This window comes from Sparus aurata, chromosome 3, assembly GCF_900880675.1.
Source record: "Sparus aurata chromosome 3, fSpaAur1.1, whole genome shotgun sequence".
NCBI lineage: Eukaryota > Metazoa > Chordata > Actinopteri > Spariformes > Sparidae > Sparus > Sparus aurata.
Genome location: NC_044189.1, coordinates 24,516,548 through 24,543,936, shown reverse-complemented (window position 1 = coordinate 24,543,936; position 27,389 = coordinate 24,516,548). Strand labels below are relative to the sequence as shown.

The following is a 27,389-nucleotide window of genomic DNA, read 5'->3' as shown; positions in this document are numbered from 1 at the left end:
TTCTTTTTTTCATATGTCTATCTACTTAATGAATTTGTACCTCTCAGATAAACTTACATTTTGGGTAAATGTTGCTATATTTTTCCAACAGTAGATGTCGCTGTAGGAAAAGCTTCAGTTTAAATAGTTATCAGCCCAGGTACCTCAAGGTTCAAAGCTGGCAACATGTATATGAAAGCTTGGTGTTTTATTGTCACATTGCAATAGTGAAGATAGTTTTGCGCACACTGTAGTTTCAATACAGTTGTTTCGGTTGCAGAGTATATATGAAGTAAGAAAAGATTGTTTTCTCCATTCCTGTATCTGAAAGACTGATCAAATACATTTTAAAGGCAGCTGCATCTGAAGGATGAAGCAGAGCTCAACATGAACATCATATGTATTTCCATTTTCTTTTGTAACTTTCCTTTTTGACGTCCGGGAAGCTGTATTAAAGTGATTTATTCTACTGATTCGAAAATGATGGATATGTTATAATGTCTTTATGCTGCAACATAGATATATACTGTCAAAGTCAACGTCAACCAGACAAGGAGTGGTTTGACTCACAGGGGAGGGTTGTCTTTTCTTTTGTCCGTCTCATTTACAGTCATTATTCAGAGTGGTGACTAACAGTTAAGTTGTTTCCTTTGCTGATATGTTATGATTAAATTCGTCATTGCATCAGGCTGCTGCACCAACGACTACGATGTGAGTAGAGATATTGACTGAACCACAGGTGGTTTACTTCAGCATTCTACTTTTAAAAACAATTGTTATTATTATTTTAGGGAAAGACCTGCCAGACTTATTGAAGATGAGGCATTCAGACTCAATGCTTTCAAGATTATTATGGAAATGATGGAACTGAGTCTAGAGCATCATACGATACTAGTGGATGAGGTACGTCTGATGGGAACTGCACTACTGTGTAAAAATGTATATGTACACATTGTGACTCTGTGTTGTGTGATGTGTTCTGACAACAGATTCTGCACAGCATCTTCTTTTTGGGACAGATCAGCACTCCACGTCATTCCCCAGAAGACATTATGAATCATGATCAAAGCCTGTTGGATGCACTGAGGCACTACTACCCCGGTCCTTTTAGTTGCTATTCCACTCAACTACCTAAGAGGAGTCCATTTTCATGTGTGCTGGATATGGTAAGATTATAGTTTATCAAAACATCATACAGTAATTACATGTTAAGATGTATAAAGTAACACAAAGAAATTATTTTTATTATAATTTACTATTATTGTTATTTATTAAGCTTAATTAGCTTCTTGTTGATTATACATAATAGTCAGTATTTTCATTTCTTAAAAAATGTATGCTATTTTTATCAATTTAAATCAGTATGAACTGACTCACTGACTGTCGACAGTCACCCAGAAGTGACGCTTCATACCTGGTCTTTCTTTGATGAAAGCGGACTGCAGCGGTGTCAATTTGCACAGCGCAGAACGAACCAGACAGGAGGTCAGACAGTGGACTGGAATAGTGCATCCGGTCAATTTTCAAAATAAAATGCCCTGTGCCAATTCGAGATCTGTACTAAAAGGTCATTTGTCACCTTTCTCATTTGAAAAACAAATGTAGAACTGATAACAGCACAAAGAGAGGACATTGACACCACAGCACAGCCCGGAGGCTGGCATCTCTAGCCCGCCTCAGTGGCCCGGCACAGTCAGGGACGGGGCAGCAAGTGAGAGTTACTTTTCAATGTAGACGAGTTAGATGTGGTACCAGTGAAGTCGGTGCATTTTAGGAATAGGCCTTCTGTGACAATACTGACTGCAGAGGTCACGGTAATGTCACATATTATCATTATAATAATAATAATAATAATAAAAAACCAGACCTAGGGTAAATAATGTCCGCCACGCTTTTTCGCGAACATTGCCGTCACGTTTGCTTTGTGTCTGGTGCAGGAAGAAACGGTAAAAATGGGCTTTTGTCACGGAAGTGTCCAAGCAGCAAGTTTGGTTGTTGAGGAACAGGAAGTTGTGGAAGGGACCTAGGCGGATGATTGACATGCAACGACGGTCGGTGTGTGTGAGAGTTGAGAGATTTGTGACATTTAGCGTGTTTGGAGTGTGTAGTTAGTGTGTTATGTAGTGTTTGGTGTAGTGTGTTTAGTGTGTAGTGGAGTCGGTTTTTTGTGTAATGAGTCAGAACAATGAGAAGATGCTGAATGTGGAGCAGGCAGTGCAGCTCTTCATTCAGCTGGAAGGAGCTCAGGGAGACCTGAGCATTGCCTGCATTTAAATGTAAATAGTTACATATAACTTTGTAATTTTTTTAAATGTATGCACAAATTTAGATAAACAACAATTTATATTTGCATTATAAGTAAAAAAAAAAAAAAATGGTTTGTTAAACATATTTGTGGTTTTCACAGTAAAAAAATCTAACTTTTTCTACTCAGATTTCATGTTTTTTTTTTTGTGATTTTAGGTCCATTGTGTTAATACAGTATGTCAAGATAAAAAAAATAACTGTACAGTCACACATGTGAGGTTGTGCTGAAAATAATGACACCAAGTAAATAGCTTTTAAGATGAAATATAATGGCAAAATCAAAATTATAGCTGCTGCGCAGCGATGGGTCAGGTCTGGGCTATTTTTTGGCAAAATTAGGCAATTCTGAGCAACAAACAAGAGAATAGGAAGACAAGACAGTTGACAACAATGCTCACTTTAGACAACTTGAGGCTTGAACTCACAACTTCTGGAACCAAAGACTGTCATCTATCGCTCTGAGCTAATTGGCAAGTGGCGTTATAACAGTGGCTTGACAAATTGATTAAGCCATTCACTGTTGTGCAGGCAGATTTGAAACCACTGTAAAAAATTCAGTTATCAAGACAAAAATCTGAAAATACACATATTGCAGCATGGAGATGTTGGTAATTTGTTTTTAAAAATGATTAATTTGCTCCATAAGTGAATAACTAATGTTTAAAAATGCTGCTTGCATTGACTGCAATTATTCACATGAGAGCAGAATTCAAAATGTTCTCAAAAATTCAGTTTTTTAGGTAAAATTCTGATATTTGTCAAACATCATCTACCATGACTCTAAAAAAATTTCAATTTTTTCATGAACATTGAAGATTTATTTATCTATCTATTTATTTGCAGGTAGGCTATATGTTTACAGTAGTGTTCACAGTCAAACATTTTCATGCACTGTAGGCAAAAATTGTGGGAGGTCTTCATACGTTTTACAGTTTAAAAAAAAAACAGAGTGATGGACTTCATAATTTTTAATAGGTTTAAATGTACAAAAGTTTCTTTAGTACTGGGGCTACAGTTTGATGAAAGTGTATAGTTCTAGCAGGTTGATTTGTTATGAATTTTCAAAGTTTTAACTTTAGACGCTTGCTGTAGCGCCACCATCAGGACTATTGGCTTGGGTTTACAGCTGAAGTAATCTGGCATGAGACTGGACCTTTATGCAAAACTCGGTTAGCTTTCACCCATGGTCCAGTCCAAGCTATTTGTTTTTATTTAATTTAGAGGCTTGCTGTGATGGCACCATCAGGACAATTGTCTTGTGTTTCATATTGAGGACATCTGACATTTTGATCTGTCATCATCCTCATCATCATCACCCTTGCTGGATCTCGAACACACAACCTTTGACACCAAGAAACAGCTCCTAACTCGCTGAGCTAATTGGCTGGAAGTGAGACCTGCTGTGTAGCTGCATTTGTCGACTCAGGGACTCACTGTCCAGGCAGCTGTTGTCAGGAAGATTTCAAAAATGGTCAAAATGTCAGAAATTCTGTTACCTAAACAAAAATCTGATAATACATAAATTGCATCTTGACAGCATGGAAATGTTGGTGATTTGTTTTTAACTCTAAGTGTTTTGCTTCATAAGAGAAAATCTGATGTTTAAAAATGCCAGTCTTACATTGACTCCAGTTGTCCCCATGAGAGCAGAATTCAAAATGTTCTCAAAAATTCAGTTTTTGAGATAAAATTCTGATATTTGCCAAACTTCATCAACCATGACTCCAAAATATTCTCAATTTTTTTCAGGAAGATTGAAAATGTATTTAGCAAGAATTTGATAGTATATGTTTACAGTACTGTTTAAGATCAAACATTTTGATGCACTGTAGGCTTAATTTTTGATAAATCAAAAATCCAAGAAACAAGTTTTGTGGAGGACGGTCTGAAGATGCTCTCTAGCAAGTTTGGTGACAATTGAGCAAAAATTGTGGGTGAAGATAGGTTTTATAAGTTTTACAGGTTTTGAAAAAAACTGAGTGATTGACTTCATAATTTGTAATGAGTTTAAGTGGACTAAAGTTTCAGCAGTATTGGGGCTACAGTTTGGTGAAAGTTTCAAAACTGTAGCATGTACTGTTGATTTTGTAGGTATTTTTAAATTTTTTAAATTTAAACACTTATTGTGCCCCCCCCCCCAGGAGGAATATTGACATGTCCTTGGAATTAAGTCAATCTGGCATGGGGCCGGACATTTCTGTAAAGTTTGGTGAGTTTTCGCCCTTGGGAAGTATGACTTCCTCGGAAGAAAGAAAGAAAGAAAGAAAGAAAGAAAGAAAGAATTCCTAGGAATACAATAGTGTCTTAGCAGCTTAGCTGCCCGGACCCTAAATAGTCAAAAACATACAATTATACCCTGGAATATCGGATTTCACAACAAACCTAAATATCCCTGACGTCCCACCTTCAAACACAGCCTCATTTGGCCATCCATGAAAAAGCTCCTTAACCTCCCACTTTTTTATAGGAATACATTTTTCTTACGGGCACTGCACTAGTTAATAATAATAATCCTGTCAGTTCAACAGTCATGGTTGATGATGAATGTCTCTGTACTCATTGCACAGTAAAATGTTTCCTGTCTGTGTTTTATCATAACTAGTGCATTGCCTGTTGGAAGGATGCGTTCCTATAGAAAAGTGGGAGGTTAAGTAGCTTTTTCATGGATGGCCGAATGAGACTGTGTTTGAAGGTCGGGATATTTAGGTTTGTTGTGAAATTCGATATTCCAGGGTATAATTGGCCGTTTTTGACTTTTTTTGATTTTACCATTATTTTTCACCTTAAAAACAGTTTATCGTGCCTTGTTTGGTGTCATTATTTTCAGCACAACCTCACATGTGTGACTGTACCTATGGAGCTAGAACAGTCTCAATATTATTCACAAATAAGAGAGGGATTTGAGAGGGATTTGTATCCCCAAAGCTGGATCCGTATCTGTGCCAGAGTAATTTGTATCCGTAAAGCTGGATCCGTATCTTTGCCTCTAACTTGCAACTTGTATATCATCATTTGTTCATTTTGTATCATCAACTTAGTATTTTTCAGTGGAAATATATTTGTGAATTTCCACCTTTTTGTGTGGATACTTTTGAGACTCTTCTACCGTGCTGTTTTCACACAAAATCCACAAATGCAGGGCGCAGGTGACTCGTAAAATGTCACTTGACTCGTGTCTCGTAAAACACAATTCACAAATAAACGCAGAGTGAGATATCTGTAAATCTAATCAGTATCTGAGACAAACGGATTTGTATCTGTAAATCTGAATCTGTATCTGTGCCATCAAACTTGTATAACATCATTTGCATATCAATGTAGTATTTTTCAGTGGAAATATATTTGTGAATCTCCATCTTTTGCTGTAGATCTTTTTGGGACTGTTTTTTTTCTCGTGTGTGTCTTCCAGTAGATGGCGCTAATGCAACATTGATAGACGCTGTTATACTAAACTGAAGAAGAAGAAGAAGACCAAACTAAATGCTGCCACTGGTTGCCTGCTTGATGAAGGGGCAGCAGCAGCATGGTTAGCTAACTAGCTTCTTCCATGCTGCTATATTCACACTTTATTAATTATGAAAGTTACTCAGAAACAGACCTGCGGTCAAGCCAGCCATAGTTCGTCTTAGCTTGGTCATATCAGCCGCACGTTGTTTTCTGGTGCGCGAATCTACTAACATTTACGGTAATGAAACCACTGTGAAGAGCTGCTGGTAGTAGCCCTTTTTACACAGCTACTCCGCATCATCTCCGGAGCGGTGATTCACACAGAGCGAAGCATCTCCGCCTTCACGTGTGTAATTCACACAGAAAGCCGGCGCTCCGGCTCCTAAAGAGGCGTGACGGTACACGTCATGTTGATGACGTCGGTGTTCCCCTTGTCTTCCTTTTCTTTCTCGTATTCGTAGATCCGTCTCTGTCCCGCCGAAATAATAAATGCGCAAAAATTAAAGAGCTCTGGACTGTTTAGTCGCGCCTCTGTGAAGTTCTGCTGGCGTTGCCCCTGACAACTGATAGCGTCTCCTACCGTCATGGCCGACCGACTCAGACCCCGCCCAAATAAACCCAAATCGACACGTGACTCCTCAATCTCAATCTAAACCCGCGGACAGTTTATAATCATATGGATGCTGTTATAATGTGTAGTGATTGAGATCCTGACCCACCAAACATCCTGGAAAGTGACGGAGTTAAGTTTTTCGCGCTAAATTACATAATTATACATAATCACCATCAGTAAACTGGACGCTGTCTGACTCTGTCACTCGCGGGGACGGAGCGGAGGCTGTTTTCTAGGGGAAAGTTCCCTGAAGTCTCGGTCCGGAGGCCTGACGGTCGCCGTGATTTATTTTCATCATAAACACTCGGTGAGTTAAAGTTTTTTGCCGGTGACAGACGCTGTTTTTTGAGCAGAAATGTGAGGAAGAGTCAGTAGGACAGGCGGAGGACAGACAGGAGGACAGACGCTTCTCCATGTAGCCTACAGCTGTGGTATCTTTTTTCCTCATATAAGTTTCCAAAGACAGTTATAGTTACTACATTACTGTTGTCCGGTCCTGTAACGTTGCCTTGTGGGACATTTCTCTGTATTTAGTTGAGTGAAGGACCTGTGTAGTTATCAGACTGCACGACCGACACGCCCTAGCTCCGCGCAGGCTCCAGATTATCCGTTCACACTGGGACGGCTCACCAATAATGCAGCCCTAATTCTAGCCTCTTTCTCACTGCCGTTTGCATGCGGGGATCCTGCGCCAATTCTCCGCACCCTTCTCTGTGTGAAAGTTTCGGATGCGGAGAGGGGGGAAATTCGCTCCGGTGCTGATCCGCCTCTGGAGGTAGTATCAGGTCCTTCACTCAACTAAATACAGAGAAATGCCCCACAAAGCAACGTTACAGGACCGAACAAAAGTAACTGTAACTGTCTTTGGCAACTTCTATGAGGAAAACAAATACCACAGCTGTACGTGGAGAAGCGTCCGTCCTCCCGCCTGTCCTACCGACTCTTCCTCACATTTCTGCTCAAAAAACAGCGTCTGTCACCGGCAAAAAACTTTAACTCACTTTAATTATTCCCGGTAATAAACTGAAGGTATCACAAAGGTATGCGTCCGGATTTCAAGGTAAAGGACGACGTGAGAAAAAAAAAAAAAGTTTCCATAAGTAGTTCAAGATTCATATACTGCTGGACTTAGTACTTCCTAGACTACCTGCATGCATAATATGAAGTAGCCTATATTAACAGTGTACTGGTTGAGTAATCCTGTGTCAAAATCCTTAACAGAGGACAAGATTAAGGATATTTCACCCAACTTTGATGTTTAATAAAAAGCTTATTTTCCATAAGTAGTCCAAAATTTGTACACAACTGAACTAAGTACCTTCTAGACTACTCGTATAACTAGTATGAAGTACTTTCAGTGCCGGCCCTGAGTAATTTGGTGCTCTAGGCAAAATCTTAGGAGGCACCTCCTTGTATCGTAGTCAATTTCACAATCAATTTTCATACACTCACACAGAAGCTGCATGTATATATTCAAGATTGTATTTCTTTTAAGTAAAAAATATCCCACCAAATAAAAACTGAAGAAAGAAACAAGTGATAAAAATACAATATAAATAAGGTATATTATTACATATTATCTCTCAGCCTCAGAGTTCCAGCTCTCCCTTATCTATTGTCAGCCGCTTTGCAAAATGACCTCCAACTCCTTCCATGTTGTCATGTTGGTATTGTGCTCCCGTCTATCCTCATGAACCTTCAGCAAGTGGCTTGCATTGTTCCAGTCCTTTAGTCCTTCCTTATTAAGTCTGTATTCTTTTGGAGGAAACATTTAGCAGCAGAAGCAGTGCAAGCTATCATTCCTGTTTGAGTTCTTCGGCCAGCTTCTTTTGATTTTTTTCAGCATTGACTAAGACTCTGTCACAAAAGTCATGTTGACACTCTCCCATCTTTGTTTTTGGGAAATGTGTAACTGCTTTTTATTTGAAATGGTCCTCTGTGAACTAACTCTCATCTCACTTAGTCAGTTAGAAGAGATGGCCAGTCAGCCTTTAGTCCTGATGCTGTGTCACTCTGCTGTGCTGGGGTAGAGGGACAAGAGCACCTGATGCTGTGTCACTGAGCTGGTGGTGGTGAACACAGGAGGCTCGTCCATAGAGGCAGAGGAGGTTGGTCCTCCTCTATTTTTGAGAGGCAAGAGGAAGATCCATTTTTTTTTTAAGAAAGAGTAACTGGTTGAAATAAATCATTATAAAATCTCAGTATCATTTATAAAATATTATATATATATTATATAATTAAAAAAGTTTCTTTGGAAGAAAATCCACTTAAAACGGTTGAACAGCGACAGCTGCAGACGGAGGAGACAGAGCAGTCTGTGAGAGGAGCAGGGAGCAGGAAGGTGGGGGCTAGAGGAGGACGGAGGGCTTCTGTCCTCTGTGGGAGGGATCTCCTTCCATTCACTCAACGTATTCAGGATTTTTTCATGCTGATCTATGATTGGCTAAGACACGTAAAATGACGCGCTAAGGGAGGACGTCCTCCCTTACCAATCAGCAACCAGAATACAAAATTGACAGCAGGTTGGTCCAATAACAGTTCCCAAATTCCATTCTCACGTTTATACAGCCGTAAACAAAAAATACTTCTATGTACCGTATTGACCCGAATATAGTACGAGTTTTTTTTTTTTTTTGGATTAAAATTATGTGAAAAAGTGGGGTCGTCTTATAATCGGGGTCTAACCGTTAACACATGCCGATAGTTGTCTGGGTCGTGTTGTGACCAGAAGTGTCACCCCGAATCCTCAGGACCTCGACCCTGTAAATACTGGAGGGAGAGAAGACTGAATGATCACACAAAGTCAGAATTAATTTCCACCTTTTTGCAAAAAGGGAGAACTCCACAGCTCAATACAGATCACGTGACCTGCTCCTGCAGCTGTTCCCCGAGAGTTCTCAATTCTCCGCTTTTTGCAGGCTCATTTTATTGAAATCATAGGGGCGTTTACATTTCATAAAGCATAGCCATAAATGGATATAATTACACTTTGCTTCACATCTTGTTACTTGGTTGGGGGTGTTTTCCTCCCCACTGTCGTAACATCCCTTGTGCTCAAGGACACATATTTGTGTCTACTCCTCTGGTTCACTTCTGCTTTTATATCTCTCCGCTTTCTACTAGACAGGGTTCATTCTCTGGTGACAGGGATCACTCTCGGGTGACAGGGTTTGAGCCTTCTGTCTGTACCGTAAACTGTCTGTCATCTGAATATCATAAAGCATAGTGAATATATAATAAAAAATCCACAATTCCCCCTTTTGAACTCATATAGAGTTCAACACTAATAAAATGCAAAACCAATACACACTTGATATTAAAACAGCATATCCCAAGGAGTATGGATACAGTAAGAATCAGCGAGTAAGCATAATAGCATAGTAAGCTAAAAGCGGTCGGACTAAAGGTTACAAAACATACACTCAATCACACTCAGATAAAAATAAGAGAATAAACATAAAAGCCCTGTTCTTCTTGGTGGTAGTTTGGCACACTACATGTAGGAGAGGAGCGCTGTTTCACCTCCTCCCATCCGGGGTTTCTTCGTTCTTCGGACTCCAGGGGTAGACTACCCTGGAGTCTTTGGTCACTGCAGGGGATTATTCTGCCCCTTTCTTGGCAGGACCTTCTACTGAGTCAGCCGACTCAGCGTTCTGCTCCTGGAGGTTTCTATGTATGTCGGCCACAGTACGTTGTGGCTCCTCTGCTGCTGCGCACTGGCTCCAGTGGAACCAGGTGTCCCCCTTTCCTTTAAGGCGGACGGCGTGTGTTGTTCTCTCGGTGATCTGGAACGGACCTGTCCACCTGGGCTCCGTCCACTTTCTTTTGATTACTCTCAGTAACACCCACCCCACCTCTGGGGATGTGTGTCCACTCTCCTCTGGGTGCTGGCTCTGGACCTGTTTGGAGAAATGAGACACCAAACTGTGCAGTTCGTTATAATACGCTCTTTTAGTCATTGTTTGTCCCTCCTCTTCTGTTAGAGGAAGTTTAGAGCTTGGTCCTGGGAAAGCTCTCCTTGTTTGTAGCTCGTGGGGAGTAAACCCTGTCGAGGTATTTACCGAGCTACGTATTGACATTAGGGCTAGTGGTAGGGCATCTACCCAATTGAGTTTGGTCTGTGCACAGATTTTTGCCAATTTGGTTTTGACTGATTGATTCATCCTTTCCACTTTTCCCTGGGACTGTGGATGATACACTGTCCCAAACCCATGTTTTAAGCCCAACATTGCCTCCACCTGCTGGAGGTCTTTATTTTTGAAATGCGTTCCATTGTCGGACCTGATTTTCTCAGGGAACCCGTGTCTAGGGATGTAATGGTTAATGAGACTTTTAACCACAGTCTGGCTGTCTTCCCTCCTTGCTGGCCATGACTCTGGCCACCCTGTGTATGCATCCACGCACATCAGTATGTATCGATACCCTCGGACGGTCTGGATCATGTCAGTATAGTCTATTATGATTTCTTTTCCTGGGTTAGTCTGTAAAGGGTATCGTCCTGGTTCTGGTTTTATTGTTGTTTTGACATTAAACTGCGTGCACTGTTCACACGTTTTAGTCAGGTATCGAGCCATGTCTTTCATGTATGGATGCCACCAGTGGTTCAGGTTCCTCATCATCTGAGCGACCCCTACGTGGCCTATCCCATGTGCTTCTTCCATAGCCGTCTGTCTAAGTCCGGGAGGTAAAATTGGTCTGCCGTCTGGACCACGCCATAGTCCATCTACTTCAGTCGCCCCTCGTGCTTTCCACAGAGTTTTCTCCTGTGGAGAGGCTTTGGCCTGTAAGTCAACTAGTCTTTTTAGGTCGATCGGGGGTCCGGTCTCTGTCTCGGAGCATACTAGTATGGCTCTTTCTACGTATCCTGCTGCTTGTTTCGCTGCCTGATCAGCGGCATTGTTTCCTCTCGATACTTTGTCTTTCCCTGTGCTGTGCCCTTTGCACTTAATGACTGCTACCTTCTTTGGTAACAATAATGCTTCTGCTAGTTCTTTCATTTCGGTCTCATGTTTGATTGGTTTGTCGCCAGTTGTTATGAATCCTGCTCTGAGCCACTGCCCTAATTCCACATGGACTGCTCCAGTGGCATAGGCTGAGTCTGTGTAGATGTTCACTTCCTTTTTTTGGGCTAATTTTAGAGCCTCAATTACAGCCACTACTTCTGCTCTTTGGGCGGATTGTGTTCCTTCCAGTCTCTCTGCTTTTAAGACAACTGTTTCTTTGCCCTGATCTTCTACTACTGCGTATGCAGCGCGGAGTCCATCTTGTTCATGTCGGAAACAACATCCGTCTGTGAAAAGATCTCTAGCTCCTTCTATCGGGCTGGCCTGTAGGTCTGTTCTAACCTTTTCATCTTTTGCTGCTCTTTCTACACATAGGTGTGGTTCTCCTGCACCTATCTGGTCTGCCATGTTTATCCCCTCGTGTGTGAAGGTGATGTTTGGTGCTTCTAAGATTTTACTTAGTCGTCTCTGTCTCAGTGTGGTCAGCGTAAAAGTTTCTGAGTTAACATACGCTACTACACTGTGTGTTGTCAGGATCTTAAGCTGGTGCCCCATGACGATGTGCGCAGTTTTTTTGATGATTTTTGCTATCCCTGCCGCATGTTGTGTGCAAGGAGGATGCCTTCTTTCCATGTTATCTAGCATTATGCTCACAAACATGAGAATCACTCTCTCTCCCCCTTTTCTCTGGAACAGGATGCCATTCATGCATCCATCTGTTCCAGAGATATCAAGAAAAAACGGTTGTTTGTAGTCGGGTGTTGCAAGTTCGGCGGCGGTAGCGAGGGATTGTTTTAGTTCGATAAAGGCTTTTTCCGCCAGTTGTGTCCATTCTACTTTAGCCGAAAGATTTCGCATGCCCTGATCCCTGACCAGCTGCCGGAGTGGTTGAGTCAATCCCGTGTAGTTCGCCACGAAGTTTCTACTGTAGCCTGTCAAGCCAAGAAACGATAATACATCTTCTACCTTCTCAGGTTTGGGGTGGTGAAGGATCGTTGACCGATGCGCTGAAGACAATCCCACCCCCTTTTGTGATACCATTCTTCCCAGGAATGAGACCTGTTTACGAGCAATTTGTAATTTTGATTTGCTGACTTTGAACCCTGTCTTGGCCAAGTGTTCGAGGATAGCTTTGGTGGCAGCTAGACAAAGGGCGGCGGAGGGCGCGGCAATCAGTAAGTCATCTACGTATTGGACCAGAGTGGTGTTCTCTGGTAGCGCGCAATCCTTTAACACTTGCTTTAGTACCTGATTAAAGATACCTGGAGAAAGGGCGAAACCCTGTGGGAGTCGGGTGTAGCGCAACTGCTGTCCTTGATATGTAAAAGAAAAAATGTCGCGGCATTCTTCAGCGAGTGGCAGACAGAAAAAACGCGTTGGCTAAGTCAATGCATGTAAACCATGTTTGTGATGGATCGAGGTTAGCCAGAGCCACATAGGGGTTAGGCACTGGCACCGTGGGCGTAAGGAGGATGTCATTAATGCATCTTAAGTCATGTGCCATTCGATATTTCCCTGTGCCTTTCTTCTCTACTGGTAAGATAGGGGTGTTCCAAGAGGAGTCTGATTGTTCTAATACACCGGCTTGTAACAGTCCTTCGATTGTGTCTGCAATGCCTGCCTCTGCCTGAGGTTTATGCGGATATTGTCTTATCCATAGCGGCGAATCAGTTTTCACTTTAAATGTTACTGGGGTGCAATTAGTGAGTCCCACGTCCGTGGGACCCTCAGCCCACAAATGGTCAGGCAGTGAGGAAAGAATTTCCTGTGCCAGGTAGTGATCTGTTTTTTCTCTACCGTGCGAGCGAGTGATTTGGTCGTGTTGTAACATAGCGATATCTGTACAATTTGTCAAGATTTTGTAGGTGCGGGTAGAGTCAGAGAATAAAACTTGCGGAATTTCAGTATGTCTCCAATCCGAGACACTTAATGCCCTTTTGACCATCCCACCTAATTCTTTAGCCTGATGCTGAGGATGTACAGCCAGCGAAACATGAGGGGCTGCCTCGTCCTCCATCATGTACCACTGCAACTGTTCAGGAGTCAGATCAACACCCGCAGCCACCCCTTCTGGTGCAACGTAAATGTTTTGACTATGTACATCCCAACACACCCCTTCAAGTTGATCCCTGAATTTCTCCTGATACCAATCAGTTTGTTGTCTATCATAAAACAGAGTCACATGCGGAGGGTCGGGGGGAGAGACAAACGGTTCGATTTGGGCTATCAAGGGCTTCCACTGCAGGTACGCAGAGAGAATGCCAGATGTTTCTGGGGTTTCTGGCTGTATCAAGCCCCAGTATATGTCCGCACATGCTTCTTCGACGGGAGCCATCAAATATTGACCTCCGGAGGTAGTGCCTGAGCAGTGTAAGGTGGTATGGTCTGGCAGTGTCACTGCGAGCCCGTCCGGGCTGCACAAAATAGAGGCTCCCAGTTTGATGAGGAGGTCCCTCCCCAACAAATTTGCAGGGACTGTGGGGGAGTGTACAGAACTGTGCATCAGTGTTTGCCCCCCAATTTGAGTCGTTAGTGGAATCGTAATTGGCAGAGTTTGTTTTTCCCCAGAGAAGCCCATGACCGTAATGCGCTGTTTTGAGAGTTTGTCAGGTGGTGCCTGAATAAGTGTGGAACAGGTAGCTCCCGTATCCACCAGGAAAGGTAGCACGTCGGTGCCGACCTTTATCGACAGCATCGGGTCTGCCGGGTTGCTGCTGTCGGAGCCTCTCCGTGGGGTGTGCTATTGTTGTTGGTACGCCTCTCCGTCCCATTGTTCCCATCCGAACACGGGAAGCTGGCGCGCAGCTGGAGCACTCTGTCCGTGAGGCTGTGGCGGTTTCTGCCCATCTAGTGGACCGCAGTGTGGACAATCTCTAACCCAGTGTCCTGTCTCCTCACAATAGTAGCAGCGGCCTCTCCCTTGTCGTCCCCTAGGTGGACCGCCCCTTCCACGCCCGCCTCCCCATGAGCCTCTGCCCCTACCATACCCCCGCGTGGGCCTCTGCTGTTGGTTTTGATAGGGAGGTGGCTGGACCCAGGGTGGTGTTGGGTAAAGATCTGGGGTTCCTACGGCGCCCTGTGTAGCTACCAGCACCTTTTTATCAGGCTTTTTCTTATCGTTGGCTTTTTGCCTGGCCTCTGCCAGCTGTATTTTCAGTAGTTGAGCCTGCAGGTCTTTTACTGTCTGACTCTCATCCTCTACTTTATCCTGAGCTTGCAACAAATGATGTATGAGGTGGCGGTCCCACACTGTGGAATCGCAACCTGCCATGTCGGGGTTATTTTCCATGGCTTTTCTCACCTCCTCTGGAACACCCTTTAAGACGGCCGCCCTGTACCACTCTCTCTGTATGCCTTCTTTTCTGGGGTAGCACCCGGTTTGTTTGATCCACATGTCCTTACTATGGTCTAAATACTCACGCGGGTTTTGTTTTGGGTCCCATTTTAGCTTCGGTACTGCGGCGGCACTAGGGAGAGGATATTTGACCCTCATGGCCTGGCCCACTTTTGTGCTAACAGTAGTAAAAGGGATATCATCTCTGTCTTTATTTGTGCCTGCATCCTCCTCGAGGTCCCGCACATCGGACCCTGTGAGGCATCTACTTATTACTGCCCTGAAATCTCCTAACGCGAGCTTTTGGCCAGCTGTCAATTTGTCTAGTTGACTCAACCATAAGGACCCTCCTTCTGCCACGGGGGGTAGTTTATCCACTAAGGCTTGGACATCCCCTATGGGGAATGGGCGGTACTGCGTAGCATTGCTTGAACCTGCCTGTATCAGTGGGAGTTGTATTCGGGTAGGTGGTCCAGGTAGATGCCCTGTCTGAGACCTAGTTTGCATGCGGGCCTTTTCGGTCAGTTCCTTCAAAACCCGGTGTGACTCTTCGAGCTCCCGTTCTAGCTGTTCTAACGCTTTTCCGTCGTTATCTTCGTCCCACATTCCCTGCGCGTGCATTCTTACTGAGGCTTCTCTGTCCTTATAGGGCCCTGATGACCAGGCCCCGACTACATCCATTTCGACCTCCCCTACTCTGAGTTGGCTTCTGTATTCTAGTTCACCCATGAGGCGATCTCTTTTTCTTCAGCCACCCGCAGCTGTATTTCTGTCATTTTGTCTACCAATCTGCCTTCTTCCTCCTGTACTTCAAAAACTCAGCCTTTAAGTTACCTCTATCTTGCATGCTTCTCTTTTTCTCATTCATCAATTTTGTTACTGCTACTTTTAGCTTAGATTTTTCTTCTGCCGCTGATCGGGGTTCGTGTATTCGATCTATCACCTTATTGAGAGCCAAAACCTGTTCCTCGACAGTCCTAAGTCCCGTAATCGGTCCCCACCCGTCATCATCTATTTCTCTGTCAAACTCGCCGTCCATTGTTTTTCCCAGTTATTTCAGTTAGTGGTGTACTACAAGTTTTGTTTCTCTCCGTACTACAAGGTGTTATTTCCTCAATTCAGAGTTTGGGTGACTTACTTCAACAGGCCACTGCGTATGTTAACACCGTTAGGTTTCAACAGTGCTGCTGCTTCAGTTCACTTTTGCTCTGACATTCACACTTATACACATGCATTCATTACCCTCTAATTATGGACTGCTCACAGTAGCGACCTGGTCTTGCTAGTCCCTGGCCGCTCACAGTTATTTCACTGGTCTTGCTTAGCCTGTTAGCTCACATTTATTTCACTGGTCTTGCTAACTTTTGTTCTGAGTAGCTCACAGTTATTTCGCTGGTCTTGCTACTCTGTGTGTGTTTTTCTAGTGTTCTGGAAAGGAATGCTTTGACTCACAGGACTTATCTTCTCTGTTCTTGCTGTTTCAGAGCATTTAGAGACAACTCACGTGGGATGTCGCTCGATCTCGCGGTCTCCAAAATGTTAAAACAGCTCACAGTTATTTTCTCTGGTCTTGTTATCTCAGGGGCTTGAGATAACTCACAGTCATTTGCTACAAAAGTGTTCGTGTTCTTATCTCAAGTTTTGGCCGACTGGAAGCTATGGCACGCTGTGTCCCTGGTATCCAGTCCTTGCTGTGAATCTAATCTTCACAACTGACACCAAAACTTTATATATCTGTAATTTGAGATCCCGTCCACTTACTGCAGCGACCGCCTAAATAGTGCAGTCGTGTTTCAGTTTTCAGTCACTCAACATTCACACCATGTGTTTTGCCTGGTCTTGCCTTTTTTTTTTTTTTTTTTTTTTCTTCTAGCTTTCCTTGATTTAGCATTCGGGGATCCTCAGCCCCCGGGACTCAAACCCAGCTTAACAGCCTCGCTGCTTTAACAGCCCCTCGTCAGAGTACTGTGGGAGTCGCCACTCTCAGGATTTACACACACTTCCTTATTCTTCAGTCTATTCTCTCACTCTATATATCTTAGTGTAATCATTCACCTCGTCCCCCGCTAAATTTGCAGACTTTAACTACTAGGATTAAGGACACAATAATTTAGTTTTATGCCAATGCAGAATAAAGATCTGCTTACCTTAAGTGTGCCGGCTTGTGTCCCTCGTCCGTTCGTATCGGTCTTTTGTTTCTCGAGTCGCGTGTCGAGGTCCGCTTTTGTCAACTGTTAGTTGATCCCGGACGAGCCCCCAAAATTGTTGTGACCAGAAGTGTCACCCCGAATCCTCAGGACCTTGACCCTGTAAATACCCTGTAAAGACTGAATGATTAATTCATTTTAATTAATTTCCACCTTTTTGCAAAAAGGGAGAACTCCACAGCTCAATACAGATCACGTGACCTGCTCCTGCAGCTGTTCCCCGAGAGGCTCATTTTATTGAAATCATAGGGGCGTTTACATTTCATAAAGCATAGCCATAAATGGATATAATTACACTTTGCTTCACATCTTGTTCCTTGGTTGGGGTAAATGGTCTGCATTTTTATAGCGCTTTTCCAGTCTAACGACAGCTCAAAGCGCTGTACAACACATGCCACATTCACCCATTCACACACACATTCATACACTGATGACAGAGGCTGCCATGCAAGGCGCCAACTGCTCATCAGGAGCAATTTGGGGTTCAGTATCTTGCTCAAGGACACTTCGACATGCAACTAGGGGGAGCCGGGATTCGAACTGGTGACCTACTCATCACTAGACGACCCGCTCTACCCACTGAGCCACAGCCGCCCCAGGTGTTTTCCTCCCCACTGTCGTAACATCCCTTGTGCTCAAGGACACATATTTGTGTCTACTCCTCTGGTTCACTTCTGCTTTCATATCTCTCCGCTTTCTACTAGACAGGGTTCATTCTCTGGTGACAGGGATCACTCTCGGGTGACAGGGTTTGAGCCTTCTGTCTGTACCGTAAACTGTCTGTCATCTGAATATCATAAAGCATAGCGAATATATAATAAAAAATCCACAGTCGCTACGCGACCGCAACGGCAGAGGGCGCCATCTTATAGTAGAGACGTCACTGACACTGTGGCTCGGGTTATCTGTCAATCACAGCGGAGAAGAAGTGACAGGAGATGAAAAATGGAGAGACGCGGTGATTTTACGGAGCAAAGTGGATCAAGTGTGGCAAGTTAACAGACATCTGAGGCGGAGCTATGATGCTAATTTTAAGATAATGAGATCAATGCAGCGGAGGTGCCAAACAACTGTCAGCCAGCCAAGAAATATGGAGTTACGGAGTGTAACGTCCAAAGATGGCGGGTCCAAAAAGATCGTCTGAAAACGCTAACAGTAAGAGAAAAGCTTATCGTGGTCCTATAAGCGGCCGCTTCCAAGAGATTGACAGGAAGGTGTGTGAGTTTGTTACTGAGAAACACATTTTGGATATCAGAGTCTTTTTCTGAAGATTAGTCTTGAAAAGAGGGGTCGTCTTATAATCAGGGTCCTCCTATATTCGGGTCAATATGGTATTTTACAGCTTTCACTGCCCGCCATGCTCGGACAAGAAATATGGAGTTTTCAGCGTTATTGGAATCGGTTTCAAAGGAAATATAAGCACATTTCTGATAGAAAAAAAACTGTTGGGAGAAATCAGTGCGAAGCAGTCAGAAAAATAATTCATAGTTTTCGTTTCGTTCGTCCTGCTGGAGGACATAACGTTAGCGGCACGACCGGGCGATTGTGATGAGTGATGTGTGTGATGTCCTGTGCTGTCCTGAAGTATGTACATTGATTGCTGTGGTAGCACAGTGAGTAGAGCAGGTGACTGGGGATCAAATTCCGGAAGGGGTATACAGTGGTATTTTTTTTGTCTTGTATATTAGCCATTTAATAAAATGTTTTTTAAAGAATTCTTATAAGTCATTGTTTTATTGCTTAGTTTTCATTAAATATAAGAAAGTAGGGATAAGTAGTTGACTTGTATAAAATAACATGACACCGTGGACTGGTTTTCCTCCTGTCCTCCTCAATTTTTTCAGTCACCAGCCGCCACTGGTGGTGAAATATGTTAAAAGTGCATCTGAAGAGAGAAGTATATGCAGAGATGGACAGAGTACTCGACCCCAGTACTTGAGTAAGAGAACAAATACTACTGGTCAAAATGTACTCCGTTACAAGTAAAAGTAGCTCAGTCGACATGTTACTCGAGTAAGAGTAAAAAAGTACTTGCTTTTAAATTTACTTAAGTATCCAAAAGTACATGCTTTTAAATTTACTTTAAGTAAAAGTAAGAGTTAGATTAAATTTCTTATTTTTCACATCAATGAATTACTATATTTTTTTCTAAAGGAATTTAATGACCTTTTAACTCTTGTTTCTGAGAATTAACTCTTTGAAACCACCTGCACTGATGTGCTTGCTTTTAGAACCACAATGTTATATAAAGCCTGCAGAAACAACTATAAAAACAAATCAAATGAATGGGATCACAGGAGGACAGCAGATGTTGCAGATGCAGATGTTTATTAACAATCATTAAAACTGTAACCAAATGAACCTGCACCGTCCAACTAACTCTCTATCATTTAGCTAAGTTGGGAACTGGAACCCCCTCAAAGACCAATGTTGTCCCCAGACCACTGGTTGAGAATCACTGCTTTACAAAAAACTACATCTGATGCAGCCATTGTCCCGGTTTTGTGTTGACAAACACAGTCGAGAGCGTGGCTACTTTGGTGGTATCCTTATGAGGAGGGATGACGTATTTCCGCTTTTACGTAGATCCCAGTGGAGAGCGTGCACTGTGATAGGTTTCCTTCTTTGACAAACACAGCTTGTGTCCAATGGTATTTTAGAAAAAAAAAAAAAAAAAAAGCAGACCTGAAAGTAACGAGTACTTTTCAGCCTTCCTAAAAATTAACTCGAGTAAAAGTAAAAATATTTGTCTTGGAAATGTATTCAAGTAAGAGTAATAAGTACCAAAGAAATCTAATACTCAAGTAAAGTACAAATCCTCCGGATATGTACTTAAGTACAGTACTCAGGTAAATTTACTCCGTTACTGTCCACCACTGAGTATATGCGACCACTGCATGTTACATTTTAATAAAAAAACAAAAAAAAATCAGATTGGTAAGTGCTATACATAGACTATTTCATTCATTCAACTTTATTGTCATTGAAAAGCAATATATTCCAACCAGAGTGCAAGTGCAGTGTATATATATCACATATGAATGATATTGCAAAGCTAAGGTGTTGAGTATTAACAGTAATACACTTTAACGGCACTTTAACACTGATGTAACTTTAACAAACATAAACTGTGACACAATAAACCAAAGGCTTACAACTACCCTATTACAAGGGGATGAAAACTAATAGCATTTTAACATACAAGCAGTAAAGACACCTGTAATAACACCTGAACAGGTCTAACGTTAACTTTCCAAACATCCCTGATTAATTTAAGTGGAGTAATATTAACATGCGTCGACTCAGCTATTTATTGATTATTATACGATGCTGCAATCCAAAGTAAGCTAGCAAGCTAACACTCTGCTCCAACAACGATCATTAAACTATCAATTTCATTCACTTCATCACATTGATGTTACTGCACCTCTATCTTCTTCACGTTTTTCTTCCTCGTCTTTTCTTCGTTTCTTTTACTGGGCGCTGCATACTTTCAATCTTTTGGACCTTGTGGTTCCGCTACAGCATCAGTAAATCTCTCTCTTGGTCTTGTGGTCTCGGTCTGGTCAGATTCATGCAGCTTGCCTCTCGACCCGCCCCCCTCACAGAGGACAGGTACAGTGCAACGAGCCAGACCAGAACCCAGAAAAAAGGCCTTTCCTCTCATTTAATAGTCCTTGCCACGACGATATATTGCTGTGGGCTTATGTAATATTTTGAAATAATAGTAGTAATGGCACCGATAAAAAAAAATGTATATTTTTAAAAATGTTATGATTATAATTGTTTTTCTCCCCCCGTTTTAGGCGCCCCCCGCGGATGACGGCGCCCCTAGCATTTGCCTATGCCCAGGGCCAGCTCTGAGTCAATACATAAAACCTCAAAGAGCAGCCCGACATGTTTTATCCAACTATGGTTTTTAATCTGAAATGGTAGCAAATTCAGCTACAAGAGCAGCCTGGGGCTGATTAACACTTAATATTCAAAGTGATATAGTACCAAGTGGGATACCGAATGTCATCTAGGCCAGTTAAAAGTAACAAAATAAAATAATCGTTTACTGCAAACACAGTCTGCTTTATTATTATTTTTTTAAATAAACTGCAACACCAAATGTACGAAAACAGACAGTATTAGATAAAATACATTTTTAAAAATCAGACAAATACTAGGTACAAGGTAACACAAATGGTTTATAAATAAAATATTAAGATGATTAGGTCTTGAAACTATGTAAAAATGTGCAAAATCTTTCATAAAATGTGTGTGTGTGTGTGTGTGTGTGTGTGTGTGTGTGTGGGGCCGGGGGGGGGGGGGGGGGGGCCTTCGGCCATCGTATCTTTTTGGGAATATGAATTTGTCCTCTATAGGCAGTGGCCCTCTTAATACCTGTTCAGTCCTTTCTGAGTCTGACGGGAAAGAGGGACACTCAGCTGGGTCAACTGGCGGAGCTGCTGATCCCTGCTCCAAACTGGACGCTGATGACGACGAATCAATCTCGATGACCAGATAGGTCCGATATAGGACCTATAGGAAAACTAAAATAATACTTTTTGACAAAATTATTAATCTCAGAATATTCTGCTGTACACTGAGCAATTATAAAGTCTGTTTTGTTGTTAACTTACCAGGTACAGCTGAGGTTGCAGAAGACACAAAAGGGACAGTGGGCACAGAGGATAGAGATGGACCTAAGATGAAAAACAAGCTAGCCATGTTATAGTCATATTACACATGAAAATGATGCAGCTTATTTTCTAAATAAAAAAGTACAGCTATGGCTTGTATTAAGAAAACAAACTGTGGAACAACTGAAAATTGTTTGAGAAGTTTTGAAATAATATGGATTTGTCTAAAATCATGTCCCTTGTCATATGATTATATCTTATATTAAAAAAAATATTCATCTCAGTATGTTCTGCAGTGCACTGAGCAATTAAAGGCTGTTTTGTTGTTAACTTACCAGGTACAGCTGAGGTTGCAGAGCGAGGACAGTGGGCACAGTGGAGCAGAGGATAGAGATGGACCTGAGATGAAAAACACATCCCTTGTCATATGATTATATCTTATATTAGTATATCTTAATGAGATAATTTGACTAGAAATTAAATATATATGGTAACAGTTTTTGATCACCTCATTCATAATATTTTAACAGTGCTCCTGGGGAAGTTTCATATAACGTATGAGCATATTAGGGAGATGATGTAAAAGGAATATGTTTATTTACTCACATAATTTACTGTGCTCTGCAGCAAACAATTGCAAACAACATACCTCAAACTAGTTAGTTAACTAAATTAATTAATGCAAAACCATATTGCAAGCAAAAACCACCGTGTTTGTAATTTCCGTTAGTTATTAAACATTTGCTATCAGACACTGTTATCAAAAATGTTGTTTTGATGCCAAAAAGTGACGCAGAATAATGTATATACACTGAAAATCAACTTATTCAAAGTATTAAACAAACACAAAAACATTAGCTTGAATAGTCAGACGTTTATAACTAATGTTGCCAGCAAATTTGCTATTATAGGCTAACGTATTTGGAACAAAATATCAACAAATGTTACATTACTAAGACATACCTTTATCTTGTCGTTTTTATCTTTCTTCCTTTTTCTTTTTTCTGCCCCTGAAGGGTAAGTCCTTTTTTGTGACATCTTTCACCTGCTCCGAGCTCCTGGATGCTGAGTGCGCACTGCACGGTTGGCTGCACTGCACACGTCACTAGCGGAGCTCTGACATTTCGAGCAGAGAGGCAGTAGGAAACTACACTCTTTGTTGTTGTTTTTTTGCTTGTTTGTTTGTTTTTTGTACAAGTATGTACATTTGATAATATATGAATCATCATTGCTCACACATGGAAAAAAATAATTATTTTTTTCTTTTTTAAGTTAATTGCTCTTGGGGGCCCTCTAGTGGTCTCGGGGCCCTAAGCAGCTGCTTAGTTCGCTTATGCCTTGGGCCGGCCCTGCCAGTAGGTAAGCCTGTCCGTGCCCCGCTCCTTCCCCACAGACTCTGTGTGAGACTCTCAGCAGCAGCAGACGCACATTGATAAAACAGAGGGCGGCCAGCCTGCTCCCCACACGGCGTCATGACATCATTGACTTGACTGTAAATTAGCAATACAAAAACCGGAGGACTTGAATGCAAACAAAAATAATATATATATATAAATATATATAGTAATAATAATATATATATATATTTTTTGCTGGTGCTCATGCCGCCCCTCCACGAAATCCGCCCTGGGCGGCTGCCCAAACTGCCCATATGAAAAACCGCCCTTGTCTACATGCCATGTTCCCCCACTGCTTCTGTTATCATCCCTTGCTCAGTCATTAACATTGTTGGGCAAGTTACTGAAAATTAGTATTTAATTACAGTTACTAGTTACTTCTTTTAAAATTAATTGAATTACTTTACCAATTACTGTATATCAAAAGTAATAAGTTACTAGGCAAAGTAACTTTTAAGTTCATGTCTGCTTTTTAAAAGTAAATATGAACAGTACTGAACAGTCAAACACAATAAACATCATCTTTAGACCTATTTATTGTAATCAACAGGGCAACAGGCCTTTAAATCAAGCAGTACTTATAACAACTGTACCAGTTACTCACAGCTACTCTTTGATGTGGATAGGTTCTTTACACCTGCACATAATTGAGAACTCAGCGCTACATTTCTTTCTTTAATTTTGACAAGTGAAAAGTAATGTCCTTACTTACAGGAGAGAAACCTCATGTCCACACTGTCGGCCATGATGTGGTTTAATGCTGATTGATTGATTCGATTGGTGTATCATTGCGTCACCATAAGGCCCTGTGACGTTAGATCAGAAGCAGCTAAAGGTGCAGTGCGTACATGGCTATGGTGGCTATGGTTGACAAAGCTAGCAGAAATCATTTATGAAATCATTTATTAACAGTATCATTGTAGTCCAAACAAATCAGACGTTGCACACCCTTAAACCACGCAGCAGCCATGTTGAAAATCTCAGGTCAGTCTGATCTTGATCTGCAGAGATATTTGAGGCACAGACACAGACAACCAGACATTTCTTGCTTTTATAGAGAGATACCTGAAGTTTTTGGATTTATATCACTGCTGCATTAAAGTGTATGTTGCATTTTTACTGCAGTAGATGTTTAAGTTTGAGCTCATTTTAACTACTTTACATACTGTTGAGTAGTTTCATCTAGAAATTCATCCTATTCTTTAAAATCATTAGCATTTATGGTTGAGGTGTCACTGTCCTCTGAAAACAATGTATCTCTAAAACATCGGCATTTATTGAACTCAGAAAAACAGCCTGTTTTCAGCTCTGTGTCAATGCATTTTCCTGCTAACCCAAAAGACACTTGGTAGCTGCTGGCCTTCTTTTGCACCAGGGGATTGTTTTTCATCAGCAGTTAACAAACAGGCTAATTTCCAGGCACAGCTCCAGCTCGGGAAACGCCACCAAAAATGGTGTCTGTCTCCCGAAAACGAGGACATTTGGTCACCCTGGCCTGCCTGTGCACAGTGTGTAAGGAGAATGAGAATACTGTTGCTGGAAGATCCTCATCTGTCTGCTGTTATCAGATAGAAATTAGTTTGTTACAACATGAAAAAATAGACATGTGACTTAAGAGCATGCAAAAAGTGTCAGTTGTGTGGGTTCTGCAGTTATTGCATATTGATTGACAGTCCAGCATTATTCCTCTCTTTAAATTGAATGAATTCAATAACATCCTGCTGGCTGTCCGTTGACTGTTACTTACATACATCATCTTATTTCACAAACATAAAGCAAGACTCAGTAAATGATTAATGGAAATAACAGCAGCTTGATAACATTTCTGATTACTACAGGTTGTACTTGTGACCGGACAACAGAATGAAAATGAAATAATAAACAGGCTGCAAGAGTTCATCGATGAGAGGCTGCGTGGAAATCAGCTGGCCTCCTCCACCATCTGTGTCTCTCAGAGGAACACTGCAGAAGAATCAGTCAGGTACTACGGAGTCTCCATGTCCACTTCTGGCCGTAATCCTGGACGAATCATTGTTGCTGCGTCCTGTCTCAGCAACTGGGACAGTTACGTAGCTGATGCAGTGATGACCTACTATCCATCAAGGACAAGGAAGACATACTTTGATGGAACCATCAGACTCCCAAAGCGGGTCAGGTGTCAGGCAATTAGCCTCAGAAGAGGAACACTAGTGGCTCCATGCAGGTCATGTGCAAATTTGTTTGGTTTGACAACAAATGCTGAACAGGTGTGGGCTTATGGCCACTGTGCTGAAGCTGAGAGTGTGAGCAACCTTCTCAAAATTGATGAAGAAGTGAGAGTGCAGGTAGAACAACCGTCTGAGACGTGCACACCTGCAAACAGGCAGAGAGCTAAAGCGAGTGTCCGCACAGAGCTTAGGCGTTGTCTGGGCGAGGTGGGATTTCAGTGGAATAATCATTTCTACAACCCACAAGTCTGATTCTAAGGAGCAGAGCGATTGCGTATTAACAACTTTTGGGGGGAATTTCAGAGCTGTCAATATATCTTATATGTATTCATCACATGTTGTTGATTCATGACATAAATTGGGAGATTGTCAAGTGTTTGAATGAAGCATGCAGAAGATGCAAAAGTAGATGTATTCATTTTTATTTATATCTATATATTCATGTTATTCACATTAAAATGATGATGATGGAAACTCAAGTTCATAATGTGATTTTATCACCTGCAACTAAAGAAGTCATCCACCCATTATATGGTATAAGAGCTGCAACTCTAAATAAAGACTATTGAAGCTGAGATGGAGCAGCTATAGAGAGGGACATCAGAGTAATTACGTGTTTGGGACCAAATGTAAAGTATTCGAAGAGTTGAATACAACCCATCATCTCATCTACAAGACATCAGAACCTGACTGTGTCAATCACACTTAAGGCCTTTGACACATTAGTCAGAATCATATTTAGAAAAGGAGGTGGAAGAAGGCCATTTGTTCTTTAGGCACTGAACTGACTTGTTGACTGAAAACATTGTTGATGTTTGGTTTCACACAGAATATGAGCCACAGTCTCCCTTGTGAAGGTCCTTTGTATGGCCTAACACTCAACACTCACCTCCGCCCCTCTTGAACATTGTCACTTGGTTGCCGTGGACAATACAGGTTACATTATTAGTTTTTGTGAGACAAATCTTTCTTTGGTTTGCTTCTGTACAGCCCCACATCACTGATTTTTCTTATACCAATACTTTTTTTAGTAAATCATTAATCTTGAATGTTGTATGTCCTCTTTTACTTCAAATTGTATGTGTCTACTCTGTCCTTTGTTGTGTCAGCCTTGAGCCTTTTCATGACATCAGGGGTGAGTTTGTTACGACTGCTTTAACTAGGAAGAAACTGCTTTTAGCAATGTACTTGGTGCTATTTGAGGTGTAGCTGAATCACACAGACTTTGTGATTTCCACAAGGGAACAAAAAATCCGTAGTTATGCAGCATTTAAGTTCAGAGGACCTGGGGTGCCTTCATACCTACAGAGGCTGAGTTCTCAGCAGTGGACTGGATTCTCTCTCTCTCTTCCTCATTTCCGGTCAAAACTCTAAGCTGCCCCATCCGAATAAAGGCTAAAAGCAAAAATATGAACTTTACCTGTCTTTCTACTTTTGATATCGGTTCACCTCAAACAGACGTTCAAACGTAAACTCTCCAAGCCTGACCTTTCCAAAGAACTGAAGTAAATCAGTACGACTTTGCTATTTGAGCAAAATCCTGTTAAACACTGAGGTAGATGGAAAGATCTCAGTATATAGTAAAGTGCATATAGCAGAGTAGAAATATACATACATAGAAATAAAAAACATAAAAAAAAATTGATGTATGTGTTACCAAGATGAGTGTTGACTCCTAGCTCTGGGGTTGGATGCCATTGTTCATGGTGGTGTTGGACTACCGCAGTTTAGTTAAGTAATTCAAGCAGAAAATAATGTCTATTGTTTGACACATTTATCAAAAGCAAACATAAAGTTGGGAACAAACGTGTTTCAGTGTTTTGCAGACACTGATCAAACAACAAACCAATTTCTTTACTTAAACAGCCAGTGTGTATGATTTAGTGGCATCTAGCAGTGGGGTTGCAGTTTGCCAGCAGCTGAACATTTAATATCCAAATTGTTCATATCCTGTATGTTACGCCATAAAGAAAGACACATTTTAACATACCTACATTATGCTTAACAGTTTCAAGGAAGGAATCACATTCATACAGTATCCCAAAAGTCAAAATGGAAAGTTCTGAACGAAGACAGAACGAAAATGTCAGAGATGTCAGATGTTTGTCACACAGGTTGTCCTGCTGGTTTCTTCTGATATTGAGCCCTGCTCACAACATCACTCACTGGCAGCTGCTTTAACATTTAATCCTGATGACAGTCTTTTATGGAAGCAAATTTGTACCATAATTCAAATTAAAATGCATTTACAGAAATGCTTTTTCATT

The 27,389-nt window shown here is 41.7% G+C and overlaps 1 protein-coding gene across 1 annotated transcript; it reads left to right on the top strand.

Annotated features, from left to right (window-relative positions):
- The first annotated feature begins 840 nt into the window (after nucleotides 1-840).
- LOC115578569 (uncharacterized) lies at nucleotides 841-25,517 on the top strand. Its single transcript, XM_030411606.1, has 3 exons — nucleotides 841-882; nucleotides 969-1,145; nucleotides 24,754-25,517. The coding sequence occupies exons 1-3, from the start codon at nucleotides 841-843 to the stop codon at nucleotides 25,372-25,374; spliced, it is 840 nt and encodes a 279-aa protein (XP_030267466.1). The 3' UTR covers nucleotides 25,375-25,517.
- The last annotated feature ends 1,872 nt before the right edge of the window (nucleotides 25,518-27,389 follow it).